The 15,827-nt window shown below is 40.3% G+C and overlaps 1 protein-coding gene across 2 annotated transcripts in view; it reads right to left on the bottom strand.

The window, feature by feature from the left end:
- The window catches only part of INTU (inturned planar cell polarity protein), a 116,101-nt gene that overhangs the window by 6,737 nt on the left and 93,537 nt on the right, over positions 1–15,827 (bottom strand). Inside the window, exons 15-16 of one of the 2 annotated variants that reach the window (XM_033215205.1) lie at positions 15,426–15,583; positions 12,753–13,200 (exon numbers count right to left, since the gene is read on the bottom strand). In XM_033215205.1, coding sequence (XP_033071096.1) covers positions 13,089–13,200; positions 15,426–15,583 — 270 coding nt within the window. In that variant the 3' untranslated portion in view covers positions 12,753–13,088. Of the gene's footprint in view, positions 1–12,752; positions 13,201–15,425; positions 15,584–15,827 lie in introns of those variants that run through there. The other variant, XM_033215204.1, reaches the window with a different exon arrangement.

Here is a 15,827-nt window from a genome sequence, read left to right as displayed (position 1 = left end):
TGGCATGATCATAACTCACCGCAGCCTCAACCGACTGAGCTCAAGTGATCCTCCCACCTCAGCCTCCCAAGTATCTGGGACTGTTACAAGAGAGTGCTACCACACCCAGCTAATTTTTGTATTTTTTTGTAGAGACAGAGTTTTTGCTATATTGCCCAGGCTGCTTTTGAACTCCTGGACTCAAGTGATCCACCTGCCTCCACCTCCCAAAGTGTTGAGATTACAGGCATGAGCCACCAAGCCCAGCTGCTGAATATATTTTAACAAAAACAAAAACAATGAAAGTTGACAAATAGTTAAAAAAAATACATGTGTGTGTATATATATATATATATATATATCTTAGTCAAAATCGAGCTTACCTGAAACTTAAAGAGAATCAAATAAATAAAAAGTAAGTTTAATTTTCATCTTCCCCCCCCTTTCCCCACAGTGAGGTATGTACTGGGTTAAATTAATGAAAAGTATTTGATAAGGAATAAGTACTTGGACATTACTAATTTAGGAGGTGACCAATATGCAAGAAGCAAAACAAAAAAAAAAAGTGAACAGAGAGCCAAGATGGTCAGAGAGGCAGCGCTGCTCTGCAGCTCTCACCGAGAAGGAAGAAAACTGTGAGTGAACTCTGCATCTTCAATTGAGGTACCAAAGTTCTCTTACTGGGACTGACTAGGTGGCTGGCCTGACCCACGGAGAGTGAGCAAAAACAGGGTGGAGCAAGACCCCATCTGGAACCTGCACATGGCAAAGGCAACTCCCTCCTCCAGCCAAGGGAGATGGTAAAGGATTTTGCTTCCCCTTCCTGAAAACCAGGCTTTTCCCACAGATCCTTGCAACCTTTAGATCAGGAGGTCCCCTGATCTAAAGGTTGCTACCTTTAGATCATGCTACCAGAGCTTTGGGTCCCAAGCACAAAGCTGTGCTTGGGTGGGCAGCCACTTTGAGTAAGTACTGAGACACTGGAGTATTTGCATATTCTGGTTCTGGGAACTCCCGTGAGACAGGAGTTCTGTCCACTCTCATGGGGGAGGGGGCTGAAGCCAGGCAGCCAAGCAGCCTTGCTCTCACAGAACTCCATAAGCTAAAACCCACTGGCTTGGAATCCTCCCCTGCCAGCTAGAAACTGCCTAAGAAGACTGAATTCTGGAAGTGGGGGAGGAGGTGGGGGAAGGAGGTAGGGAAGCCCACCATCACTGCAGCTCCACTTGGCCAGTTTCCCTTGCTGCTGGCGCTGGTGAGATGGTGTGGGACCCGGATTCACTCCTCTTCACTGGACAGGGCTTCCCTGTGAGAATCTCAGCATCCTCAGCCAGGGGTTTATGGACAAACACTGATAACTCTGAGAGGAGCCCCTAGGAGGAGGGATGGCTGCAGTATCATGGATCAGTGATCTTAGTCTTTTCTGCCTGCTGGCTCTGGAGAGTCAAGGCAGCCCAGATGAGGGGGATTCCCCTCAGTGTAGCACACCCACCCTGTCAAGGGGCAGACAGACTGCTTATTTAAGTGGGTCTCTGACCCTGCTCCTCCTGACTGAGACCTCCCAACAGGAGTCTCCAGACACTTCATACAGGAGCTTTCCAGTTAGCATTAGGCCAGTGCCCCTCTGGGACAAGCTCCCAGAGGAAGGAGCAGGCTGCCATCTTTGCTGGTCTGCAGCCTCCACTGGTGATATCTCAGGGCATGTGAGAGACCCAGGCAAATAGGGGCTAGATTGGACCCCAGGCAAACAACAGCAGCCCTACAGAAGAGGGGTCTGACTGCTAAAAGAAAAACAGAGTGCAACAACATCAACGAAAAAGACACCACATAAACCCCATCCAAAAGTCAGCAGCCTCAAACATCAAAGGTAGATAAACCCATGAAGATGAGAAAGAATGCAAAGATATGGAAAACTCAGAAAGTCAAAATACCTCTTCTCCAAAAGATTGCAACATGTCTCCAGCAAGGGCACAGACCTGGGCTGAGGCTGAGATGGATGAATGTCAATCATCCATCATGCCCAACATGTTTAGGGCAGTCAGAGAGAAGGGCCAGGTCACTTATAAAGGGAAGCCCATCAGACTAACAGCAGACCTCTCAGCAGAAACCTTATAAGCCAGAAGAGGTTGGGGGCCAATTTTCAACATTCTTAAAGAATTTCCAACCTAGAATTTCATATCTGGGTGCACTAAGCTTCATAAGTGAAGGAGAAATAAAATCTTTTTCAGACAAGCAAATGCTGAGGGAATTTGTCACCACTAGGCCTGCTTTGCAAGTGCTCCTGAAGAAAGCACTAAATATGGAAAGGAAAAACTGTTACCAGCCACTATAAAAAAACACTGAAATACACAGATCAGTAACACTATGAAGCAAAAAAAAAAAAAAAAAAAAGTTTGCAAAATAACCAACTAGTATCATGATGTCAGAATAAAATTCACACATAACAATATTAACCTTAAATGTAAATGCACTAAATACCCCAAATAAAAGACGCAGAGTGGCAAGCTGGATAAACAGTGAAAATCCATCAGTGTGCTCTATTCAAGAGACCCATTTCACATGCAAGGACACACACAGACTGAAAAGGATGGAGGAAAATCTACCAAGCAAAAGGAAAACAGAAAAAAGGAGAGGTTGCAATACTTGTTTCTGACTAAAGTCTGACAAAGACTTTAAACCAACGAAGATTAAAAAAAAGAGAAAGAAAGGCATTACATATTGGTAAAGGGGTCAATTCAACAAGAAGAGCTAACTATCCTAAATATATATGCACCCAATATAGGAGCATCCAGATTCATAACACAAGTTCTTAGAGACCCACAAAGAGACTTAGATTTCCACACAATAATAGTGGGAGACTTTAATACCCCACTGTCAATATTAGATCATTGAGACAGAAAATGAACAAAGATATTCAGGACTTGAACTCAGCTCTGGATCAAGTGAGACCTGATAAATATCTACAGATCTCTCCACCCCCAAACAACATAATATACCTTCTTCTTGGCGCCACATGGCACTTACTCTAAAATTGATCATGCAATTAGAAGTAAATCACTCCTCAGCAAATGCAAAAGAACTGAAATAATAACAAAGTCTCTCAGATCACAGTGCAATCAAATTGGAACTCAAGAGTAAGAAACTCACTCAGAACCACACAACTACATGGAAACTGAACAACCTGCTCCTGAATGACCCCTGGGTAAATAATGAAATTAAGAGAGAAATCAAGAAGTTCTTTGAAACCAATGAAAACAAAGAGATAATGTACCAGAATCTCTGGGGTGCAGCTAAAGCAGTGTTAAGAGGGAAATTTATAGCACTAAATGCCCACATCAAAAAGCTGGAAGGATCTCAAATCGACACCCTAGTATTGCAACTAAAAGAACTAGTGAACCAAGAGCAAACAAACCCGAAAACCAGCAGAAGACAAGAAATAACCAAGATCAGAGTGGAAATGAAGGAGCTAGAGACATGAAAAACCCTTCAAAAAATAAATGAATCCGGGGGTGGGTTTTTTTTTTTTTTTTGGAAAAGATTAACAAAATAGACCATTAGCCAGACTAATAAAGAAGAAAAGAGAGAAGAATCAAATAGACACAATAAAAAATGATAAAGGGGATATTACCACTGATCCCACAGAAATATAAACAACCATCAGAGAATACTATAACAGCTCTGTGCAAATAAACTCAAAAATCTAGAAGAAATGGATAAACTTCTGGACACAAACACCCTCCCAAGACTGAACCAGGAAGAAGCTGAATTGCTGAATAGACCAATAAAAAGTCCTGAAATTGAGGCAGTAATTAATAGGCTACAAACCAAAAAAAGCCCAGGACCAGAAGGATCTACAGCTGAATTCTAACAGAAATACAAAGAGAAGCTGATACCACTTCTTCTGAAACTATTTCAAATAACTGAAAAGGAGGAACTCCTCCCTAACTCATTCTATGAGGCCAGCATCATCCTGATATCAAAGTCTGGCAGAGATACAACAAAAAGAAAACTTCAGGCCAATATCCCTAATGAACATCAATGCAAAAATTCTCAATAAAATACTGGCAAACTGAATCCAGCAACACATCAAAAAGCTTATCCACCACGATCAAGTTGGCTTCATTCCCGGGATGTGAGGCTGGTTCAACATATGCAAATCAATAAACGTAATTCATCACACAAACAGAACTAAAGACAAAAAACACATGATTATCTCAATAGATGCAGAAAAGGCCTTCAATAAAATTCAATATCCCTTCATGTTAAAAACTCTCAATAAACTAGGTATTGAAGGAACATACTTCAAAATAATAAGAGCCACTTATGGCAGACTCACAGCCAATATCATACTGAATGGGCAAAAGCTGGAAGCATTCCCCTTGAAAACCAGCACAAGACAAGGATGCCCTCTTTCACCACTATTCAACATAGTATTGGAAGTTCTGGCCAGGGCAATCAGGCAAGAGAATGAAATAAAGGGTATTCAAACAGGAAGAGAGGAAGTCAAAATATCTTTGTTTGCAGAGGACATCCTATATCTTGAAAACCCCATTGTCTCAATCCAAAAGCTTCCTAAGCTGATAAGCAACTTCAGCAAAGTCTCAAGGTACAAAATCATTGTGCAGAAGTCACCAGCATTCCTATACACCAACAGGCAAGCAGAGATCCAAATCATGAATGAACTCCTACTCACAACTGCTTCAAAGAGAATGAAATACCTAGGAATACAGCTAACAAGGGAAGTGAAGGACCTCTTTAAGGAGAACACAAACCACTGCTCAAGGAAACCAGAGAGGACACAAACAAATGGAAAAATATTCCATACTCATAGACAGGAAGAATCAATATCATGAAAATAGCCATACTGCCCAAAGTAATTCATAGAGTCAATGTTATTCCCATTAAACTACCATTGTTATTCTTCACAGAATTAGAAAAAAACTATTTTAAAATTCATATGGAACCAAAAAAAAAAAAAGAGTCTGTATAGCCAAGGCAATCCTAAGCCAAAAGACCAAAGCTGGAAGCATCATACTACCAGACTTCAAACTGTACTGTAAGGCTACAATAACCAAAACAGCATGGTACTGGTACAAAAACTGACACATAGACCAATGGAACAGAATAGAGAACTCAGAAATAAGATTGCACATCTACAACCGTGTGATCTTCAACAAACCTGAGAAAAACAAGCAATGAGGAAAGGATTCCTTATTTAATAAATGGCGCTGGGAGAACTGGCTATCCATATGCAGAAAACAGAAACTGGACCCATTCCTCACACCTTATACAAAGATTAACTCAAGATGGAATAAAGGCTTAAATGTAAAGCCCAAAACTATAAAATCCCTAGAAGAAAATCTAGGCAATACCATTCAAGGCATAGGCATGGGTGAAGATTTCATGATGCAATCACAAAAGCAATTGCAATAAAAGCAAAACTTGGGGGGTGGAGCAAGATGGCCGAATAGGAACAGCTCCAGTCTCCAACTCCCAGCGCGAGCGACACAGAAGACCGGTGATTTCTGCATTTTCAACTGAGGTACTGGGGTCATCTCTCTAGGGAGTGCCGGACAATCGGTGCTGGTCAGCTGGTCAGCTGCTGCAGCCTGACCAGCGTGAGCTGAAGCAGGGCGAGGCATCGCCTCACCTGGAAGCGCAAGGGGGAAGGAAATCCGTTTTCCTAGCCAGGGGAACTGAGACACACAACACCTGGAAAATCGGGTAACTCCCACCCCAATACTGCGCTTTAAGGAAACAGGCACACCAGGAGAATATATCCCACACCTGGCCGGGAGGGTCCCATGCCCATGGAGCCTCCCTCACTGCTAACACAGCCGTCTGCGGCGATCTATCCCCAAGGCAGCAGCGAGGCTGGGGGAGGGGCGCCCGCCATTGCTGAGGCTTAAGTAGGTAAACAAAGCTGCTGGGAAGCTCGAACTGGGTGGAGCTCACAGCAGCTCAAGGAAGCCTGCCTGTCTCTGTAGACTCTACCTCTGCGGACAGCGCACAGCTGCAGTCCAACAGGGGAAAGAGCCGGAGCTGGTGCAGACGCGAACGACTCTGTCTGACAGCTTTGGGGAGAGCCGTGGATCTCCTAACGCGGAGGTTGAGATCTGAGAACGGACAGACTGCCTGCTCAGGTGGGTCCCTGACCCCTGAGTAGCCTAGATGGGAGACATCCCCCACTAGGGGCAGTCTGACACCCCACACCTCACAGGGTGGAGTCACCCTGAGAGGAAACTTCCAAAGAAAGAATCAGACAGGTACACTCGCTGTTCAGCAATATTCTATCTTCGGCAACCTCTGCTGCTGACACCCAGGCAAACAGGGTCTGGAGTGGACCTCAAGCAATCTCCAACAGACCAACAGACAGTCCTTCTGACTGTCAGACGGAAAACTATCAAACAGGAAGGACACCTATACCAAAACCCCATCAGTACGTCACCATCATCAAAGACCAGAGACAGATAAAACCACAAAAGAGGGGAAGAAGAAGCAGGCAGAAAAGCTGGAAATTCAAAAAATAAGAGCGCATCTCCCCCTGCAAAGGAGCGCAGCCCATCGCCAGCAACAGATCAAAGCTGGTCAGAGAATGACTTTGACGAGATGAGAGAAGAAGGCTTCAGTCCATCAAACCTCTCAGAGCTAGAGGAGGAATTACGTACCCAGCGCAAAGAAACTAATTTGAAAAAAAAGTGGAAGAATTGACAGCTAGACTAATTAATGCAGAGAAGATCATAAACGAAATGACAGAGATGAAAACCATGACACGAGAAATACGTGACAAATGCACAAGCTTCAGTAACCGACTCGATCAACTGGAAGAAAGAGTATCAGCGATTGAGGATCAAATGAATGAAATGAAGCGAGAAGAGAAACAAAAGAAAAAAGAAGAAAAAGAAATGAACAAAGCCTGCAAGAAGTATGGGATTATGTAAAAAGACCAAATCTACGTCTGATTGGGGTGCCTGAAAGTGAGGGGGAAAATGGAACCAAGTTGGAAAACACTCTTCAGGATATCATCCAGGAGAACTTCCCCAACCTAGTAGGGCAGGCCAACATTCAAATTCAGGAAATACAGAGAACGCCACAAAGATACTCCTCCAGAAGAGCAACTCCAAGACACATAATTGCCAGATTCACCAAAGTTGAAACGAAGGAAAAAATCTTAAGGGCAGCCAGAGAGAAAGGTCGGGTACCCACAAAGGGAAGCCCATCAGACTAACAGCAGATCTCTCGGCAGAAACTCTACAAGCCAGAAGAGAGTGGGGGCCAATATTCAACATTCTTAAAGAAAAGAATTTTCAACCCAGAATTTCATATCCAGCCAAACTAAGTTTCATCAGTGAAGGAGAAATAAAATCCTTTACAGATAGGCAAATGCTTAGAGATTTTGTCACCACCAGGCCTGCCTTACAAGAAACCCTGAAGGAAGCCCTAAACATGGAAAGGAACAACCGGTACCAGCCATTGCAAAAACATGCCAAAATGTAAAGACCATCGAGGCTAGGAAGAAACTGCATCAACTAATGAGCAAAATAACCAGTTAATATGAAAATGGCAGGATCAAGGTCACACATAACAATATTAACCTTAAATGTAACTGGACTAAATGCTCCAATTAAAAGACACAGACTGGCAAACTGGATAAAGAGTCAAGACCCATCAGTCTGCTGTATTCAGGAAACCCATCTCACATGCAGAGACATACATAGGCTCAAAATAAAGGGATGGAGGAAGATCTACCAAGCAAATGGAGAACAAAAAAAAAGCAGGGGTTGCAATCCTAGTCTCTGATAAAACAGACTTTGAACCATCAAAGTTCAAAAGAGACAAAGAAGGCCATTACATAATGGTAAATGGATCAATTCAACAGGAAGAGCTAACTATCCTAAATATATATGCACCCAATACAGGAGCACCCAGATTCATAAAGCAAGTCCTTAGAGACTTACAAAGAGACTTAGACTCCCATACAATAATAATGGGAGACTTCAACACTCCACTGTCAACATTAGACAGATCAACGAGACAGAAAGTTAACAAGGATATCCAGGAATTGCACTCATCTCTGCACCAAGCGGACCTAATAGACATCTATAGAACTCTCCACCCCAAATCAACAGAATATACATTCTTCTCAGCACCACATCCCACCTATTCCAAAATTGACCACATAATTGGAAGTAAAGCACTCCTCAGCAAATGTAAAAGAACAGAAATTATAACAAACTGTCTCTCAGACCACAGTGCAATCAAACTAGAACTCAGGACTAAGAAGCTCAATCAAAACCACTCAACTACATGGAAACTAAACAACCTGCTCCTGAATGACTACTGGGTACATAACGAAATGAAAGCAGAAATAAAGATGTTCTTTGAAACCAATGAGAACAAAGATACAACATACCAGAATCTCTGGGACACATTTAAAGCAGTGTGTAGAGGGAAATTTATAGCACTAAATGCCCACAAGAGAAAGCAGGAGAGATCTAAAATTGACACTCTAACATCCCAATTAAAAGAACTAGAGAGGCAAGAGCAAACACATTCAAAAGCTAGCAGAAGGCAAGAAATAACTAAGATCAGAGCAGAACTGAAGGAGATAGAGACACAAAAAACCCTCCAAAAAATCAATGAATCCAGGAGTTGGTTTTTGAAAAGATCAACAAAATTGACAGACCGCTAGCTAGACTAATAAAGAAGAAAAGAGAGAGGAATCAAATAGACGCAATAAAAAATGATAAGGGGATATCACCACCGACCCACAGAAATACAAACAACCATCAGAGAATACTATAAATGCCTCTACGCAAATCAACTAGAAAATCTAGAAGAAATGGATAATTTCCTGGACACTTACACTCTCCCAAGACTAAACCAGGAAGAAGTTGAATCCCTGAATAGACCAATAGCAGGCTCTGAAATTGAGGCAACAATTAATAGCCTACCCACCAAAAAAAGTCCAGGACCAGATGGATTCACAGCTGAATTCTACCAGAGGTACAAGGAGGAGCTGGTACCATTCCTTCTGAAACTATTTCAATCAATAGAAAAAGAGGGAATCCTCCCTGACTCATTTTATGAGGCCAACATCATCCTGATACCAAAGCCTGGCAGAGACACAACAAAAAAAGAGAATTTTAGACCAATATCCCTGATGAACATCGATGCAAAAATCCTCAATAAAATACTGGCAAACGGATTCAGCAGCACATCAAAAAGCTTATCCACCATGATCAAGTGGGCTTCATCCCTGGGATGCAAGGCTGGTTCAACATTCGCAAATCAATAAACGTAATCCAGCATATAAACAGAACCAAGACAAGAACCATATGATTATCTCAATAGATGCAGAAAAGGCTTTTGACAAAATTCAACAGCCCTTCATGCTAAAAACGCTCAATAAATTCGGTATTGATGGAATGTACCTCAAAATAATAAGAGCTATTAATGACAAACCCACAGCTAATATCATACTGAATGGGCAAAAACTGGAAAAATTCCCTTTGAAAACTGGCACAAGACAGGGATGCCCTCTCTCACCACTCCTATTCAACATAGTGTTGGAAGTTCTGGCTAGGGCAATCAGGCAAGAGAAAGAAATCAAGGGTATCCAGTTAGGAAAAGAAGAAGTCAAATTGTCCCTGTTTGCAGATGACATGATTGTATATTTAGAAAACCCATTGTCTCAGCCCAAAATCTCCTTAAGCTGATAAGCAACTTCAGCAAAGTCTCAGGATACAAAATTAATGTGCAAAAATCACAAGCATTCTTATACACCAGTAACAGACAAGCAGAGAGCCAAATCAGGAATCAACTTCCATTCACAATTGCTTCAAAGAGAATAAAATACCTAGGAATCCAACTTACAAGGGATGTAAAGGACCTCTTCAAGGAGAACTACAAACCACTGCTCAGTGAAATCAAAGAGGGCACAAACAAATGGAAGAACATACCATGCTCATGGATAGGAAGAATCAATATCGTGAAAATGGCCATACTGCCCAAGGTGATTTATAGATTCAATGCCATCCCCATCAAGCTACCAATGACTTTCTTCACAGAATTGGAAAAAAACGGCTTTAAAGTTCATATGGAACCAAAAAAGAGCCCGCATTGCCAAGACAATCCTAAGTCAAAAGGACAAAGCTGGAGGCGTCACGCTACCTGACTTCAAACTATACTACAAGGCTACAGTAACCAAAACAGCATGGTACTGGTACCACAACAGAGATATAGACCAAAGGAACAGAACAGAGTCCTCAGAAATAATACCACACATCTACAGCCATCTGATCTTTGACAAACCTGAGAAAAACAAGAAATGGGGAAAGGATTCCCTATTTAATAAATGGTGCTGGGAAAATGGCTAGCCATAAGTAGAAAGCTGAAACTGGATCCTTTCCTTACCCCTTATACGAAAATAATTCAAGATGGATTAGAGACTTAAATGTTAGACCTAATACCATAAAAACCCTAGAAGAAAATCTAGGTAGTACCATTCAGGACATAGGCATGGGCAAGGACTTCATGTCTAAAACACCAAAAGCAACGGCAGCAAAAGCAAAAATTGACACATGGGATCTAATTAAACTAAAGAGCTTTTGCACAGCTAAAGAAACTACCATCAGAGTGAACAGACAACCTACAGAATGGGAGAAAATTTTTGCAACCTACTCATCTGACAAAGGGCTAATATCCAGAATCTACAAAGAACTCAAACAAATATACAAGAAAAAAACAAACAACCCCATCAAAAAGTGGGGAAAGGATATGAACAGACATTTCTCAAAAGAAGACATCCATACCGCCAACAGACACATGAAAAAATGCTCATCATCACTGGCCATCAGAGAAATGCAAATCAAAACCACAATGAGATACCATCTCACACCAGTTAGAATGGCAATCATTAAAAAGTCAGGAAACAACAGGTGTTGGAGAGGATGTGGAGAAATAGGAACACTTTTACACTGTTGGTGGGACTGTAAACTAGTTCAACCATTATGGAAAACAGTATGGCGATTCCTCAAGGATCTAGAACTAGATGTACCATATGACCCAGCCATCCCACTACTGGGTATATACCCAAAGGATTATAAATTACTCTACTACAAAGACACATGCACACGTATGTTTATTGCGGCACTATTCACAATAGCAAAGACTTGGAATCAACCCAATGTCCATCTGTGACAGACTGGATTAAGAAAATGTGGCACATATACACCATGGAATACTATGCAGCCATAAAAAAGGATGAGTTTGCGTCCTTTGTAGGGACATGGATGCAGCTGGAAACCATCATTCTTAGACAAGAACAGAAAACCAAACACCGCATGTTCTCACTCATAGGTGGGAACTGAACAATGAGATCACTTGGACTCGGGAAGGGGAACATCACACACTGGGGCCTATCATGGGGAGGGGGGAGGAGGGAGGGATTGCATTGGGGGTTATACATGATATAAACATCATGCACATGTACCCTAGAACTTAAAGTGTAATAAAAAATAAAAAATAAAAAAAAAAAGCAAAACTTGACAAATGGGATCTAGTTAAACTAAAGACGTTCTGCACAGCAAAAGAAACTATCATCAGAGTGAACAGGCAACCTACAGAGTGGGAGAAAATTTTGGCAATCTATCCATCCGACAATGATCTGATATTCAGACTCTATAAGGAACTCAAACAAATTTACAAGAAAAAAAAACCAACCACATTAAAAACTGGGCAAAGGACATGAACAGACACATCCCAAAAGAAGACATTCATGCAGCCAACAAACATATGAAAAAAAAGCACAATATCACTGATTGTTAGAGAAATGCAAATCAAAACCACAATGAGATACTATCTCACACCAGTCAGAGTGGCCATTATTAAAAAGTCAAGAAATAACAGATGCTGGCAAGGTTGTGGGGAAACAGGAATGCTTTTACACTGTTGGGGAATGCAAATTAGTTCAACCATTGTGGAAGACAGTGTGGTGATTCTTCAAAGATCTAGAACCAGAAATGCCATTTGACCCAGCAATCCCATTACTGGATTTATACTCAAAGGAATATAAATCATTCTACTATAAAGATACATGTACATGTATGTTTATTACAGCACTATTTACAGTAGCAAAGACATGGAATCAACCCAAATGCCCAGCAGCAATAGACTGGATAAAGAAAATGTGGTACATATACACCATGGAATACTATGCAGCCACAAAAGGGAATGAGATCATGTCCTTTGCAGGGACATGGATGAAGCTGGAAGCCATTATCCTCAGCAAACTAACGCAGGGACAGAAAACCAAACAATGTAGGTTCTCACTTATAAGTGGGAGCTGACCATGAGAACACATGGACAAAGGGAGGGGAACAACACACACCAGGGCCTGTTGTGGGGGTAGGGAGAGTATTAAGGAAAATAGCTAATGCATGCTAGGCTTAATACCTAGGTGACAGGTTGATAGGTGGAGCAAACCGCCATGGCATATGTTTACCTATATAACAAACCTGAACATCCCGCACATGTACCCCAGAACTAAAACTAAAACTAAAATAAAATAAAAGCACATTTTACTTGAGGGACTTTTGAAACCTCAATGCAATCATCTCATTTTACAATGAAAACTCTGAGCTTAGAGAGGTACAAAAACTTGCTCATGGTCATAGCACTACTTAGCTACAGCACCTGGTCACCTCCCTCCCAATCAAAATTGTTTCACCAGATATCAGTATGAATTTTGAGAAAAACAACAAATTGGATAGTTTTCAAGAGTAATTTCCTATATTAATCTTATATAAAAAACATTTCACATTATTTCAAACTAGTCAATAAATTAACATTATATATCAAAATAGCAATAAGTTAACAATCCCTTCTTTCATATTTTGATCAAGTATATTCTCAAAAGTCTTACAATATTACATTAAGATTTAATGTATCAAATCCAACAGCATTTCATCTCAATATCTAACAATATTATGTTCAAAGCATAAAGAAGTAAAAAGAAGCTAAATTTTATCTCTTTGTGTATTGAGTTCAGCAATTCTGACAGTGTTTAATCCTCTATGCACGTATTTCTACACATCAAGAAAGCACGGCTACAAGGTTAACCCAAAGAACAATTTAAAAGCTATTTCAATGGCAATTTCTGTGACTGAGTCATGAAAACAGACATAAAGTTCTTGAGGTTTTGGATGAAGAAAAAGTCTCCTGCAGAAGAAAAGAACACACCCATTTCAGAAATTAAAACACCACCACCAACAACAACAAAAACTCTAACTGTCCAATTCATTTAATTTTTGTTTCTGAAAGTATCAGTAGTAAATTTAAAATCCACGAATCTAAATCTATACTAGGGAGAAAGCAGCTAGATTTATTTCTAAATAAATAATATATGCCTTAGGACAATTAGTTTTTATTGCTCTGGAGTGTAATAATCCTATTTTATCAATATGTATTATGATACCACTAAGTTTTTAAATAGTAAATCTAGTTATTACAATAAAGGCAATAGCACTAGCATCATAGGCACAATAGTTATTAAATATTTTATTGCTCTTTACTTTCTAATGTTTAATTTTTATTAAAACATTAAATATATGGTAGCTTTTTTTGGCAAACAACTGAATTGGAATTAACATTGAAATTTTATTTGATTTTCTTAAAGAGTTAAAATTTGAATCTAATCAATACTGTTTTATATAAATTGATCTATTTAAACTGGAGATAATTCTGTCTGATTTTCTTAAATTTCTGTTCTGCATAAATCTGCATTATCATAATTCAATACCTTTTGATTCTTTCTATTTCTATAGTCATGAACGTAGTTAACACTCCACTGAACAGCTACATGTGTGCCTAACTGGTCTTCTCATTTCTAGTCTCTCTCATGTGCACATCATTCCATTGGCTGTTCCCAGTTTAATCTTCCAGTAGTACAACTACATGGAATTAAGCTTACACTGATGTTCCCAAGCCGGGTTCATATGATAATCACAAGGGAGCTTACTAAAAATAGATTCCCAATCATAGATTTTGATTTAGTAGATCTGGGGCCCAGGCATCTCAGATTTTAACAAGTGATTCAGGTGATTCTAAATCCCAAGGACCAGCATATGGGAATTTCTGCTTTGGATAATGTCTGTAAAGTATCTGTCATACAGCTTAATACTACCTGGTACATGTCCACTACCCCCACTCCCAACTAATTCTGTGCCCTTTCCTCCACCAACCTTTACTCCAACTCAAAGAACCTTCCGCAGTGGTCCTAACTTAGGTTCCCAACTTGATCTTTCACTTAATCTTTGTATATGTCATTCCTCTACCATCCTGGCAAACCAGTCTGCTCACTGCTGTGCTGTATAATTTCCATTGTTTGGGTCTTTGTTCATTAGATTTTGCCCCCTCCTCAGAATTCCTATAGCATTTGGTTGTATCACCTAATTCATTTTACATATATGTATATACAACACACACATATATAGGATTTCTCTCTATATCTATATAATATAGATATATAAATATATAGATATTTGAGCATATTGCATAATTCTTTTGCTAGATATAAGGCCCTTAGAGGCAATGACTATGTCTCTGTGTTTGCCATACCGCCCACCGCCCACCAACCCCACCACCAGTTCCACATTTTGCCAGGCACAGTCTTACCTACTCAACCATCACATATTTATCAAGTGACTATATTATGTGCCAGGTACTGTTGCAGGTGCCAGTGGTGGACAAGACAGATACAATTCCTGACCTCATGAAGCTGACATTGTAATGAGGGTGGGAAGTGGAGAAGGACAAGAAAATAAACAATAAAAGAGTGATATAGAGAATAACTGAGTAGCCACTTTGGTGAGGGAAAGCGATCATGGATCCTCTCTGACAAGATGACCTACCTGTTAGCACTAGTCTGAATATCAAGGATCCAGAAGTGCAAAGGTCAAGGGATAGAATATCCCATGCAGAAGGAACAGCAGAAACAAGATTTGATTGGTACTCAAGCAGCTGGTGCACAGCGGATGGAAGAGGAGGGAAAACAGGAGATGGAAACAAAGGTGGGCAGGGTCCTGACTGGGCATGGTCTTGTGGCACAGGGCAGAGAGAGGGGAAGGGAAGAAAAGGGGAAGGATGGAAAGAGGGAAAGAAAGGAGAGAGGGAGAAGAAATGAACGAAGCAGGGGAAAAAGGGAAGAGGAGAAAAACTGTGGAATTATTCTTTCAGTGTATTACTAAAATTTAATTTTGTAAGGTAATTTTTAATAGAAAAATACTTGGGAGGGATTTAAAGGAGATACTTAGCAAATAAAATAAATTAAAATATTATAGCTAGATTAAAAATTCCATGTCTACATTTTAAAATGTTAATCTCCTTTATCACTTTTCTTTCACTTTTCTGACACTTTACTTTCAAATACTTTTTTTCCCACTTACCCTACTACCCAGTAGGCCATAACTGGTGGTGCTTTTTTCTGATCAGTCCAGTTTCCAGGTGAACATTCAAACAACACACCATGTTCTTTAACAGGGTTAAGAGAAGACACCGACTTTGCGGAATCTGAACGGTCTCCACTATTTAGTCCTTGCCTTTTCTGTAAATTAATAAGTATTGTTAGTATTAACTGGTATTACTAGTGTTACTTTAAAATGTTTTCACAGATTAATTTGAGTTGGCTGATCCAAATACTTAAGTGCCTGCAATGACATTCTTCTTATCTGCAGGAAAATTTCTACTCTTCCTCAATATTTAAATACCATATCCTAAAGGAGGCTTCATGGATAAAGTGTCCCTTGACTTTTCTAGGGAACACTTTGTTCACAGCCCTATGTTATTAG

Source organism: Trachypithecus francoisi, unplaced genomic scaffold (assembly GCF_009764315.1).
Source record: "Trachypithecus francoisi isolate TF-2019V2 unplaced genomic scaffold, Tfra_2.0 Lachesis_group1, whole genome shotgun sequence".
Classification (NCBI taxonomy): domain Eukaryota; kingdom Metazoa; phylum Chordata; class Mammalia; order Primates; family Cercopithecidae; genus Trachypithecus; species Trachypithecus francoisi.
Note: the sequence above shows the minus strand (reverse complement) of the source record. Positions and strands in the feature narration are given on the sequence as shown.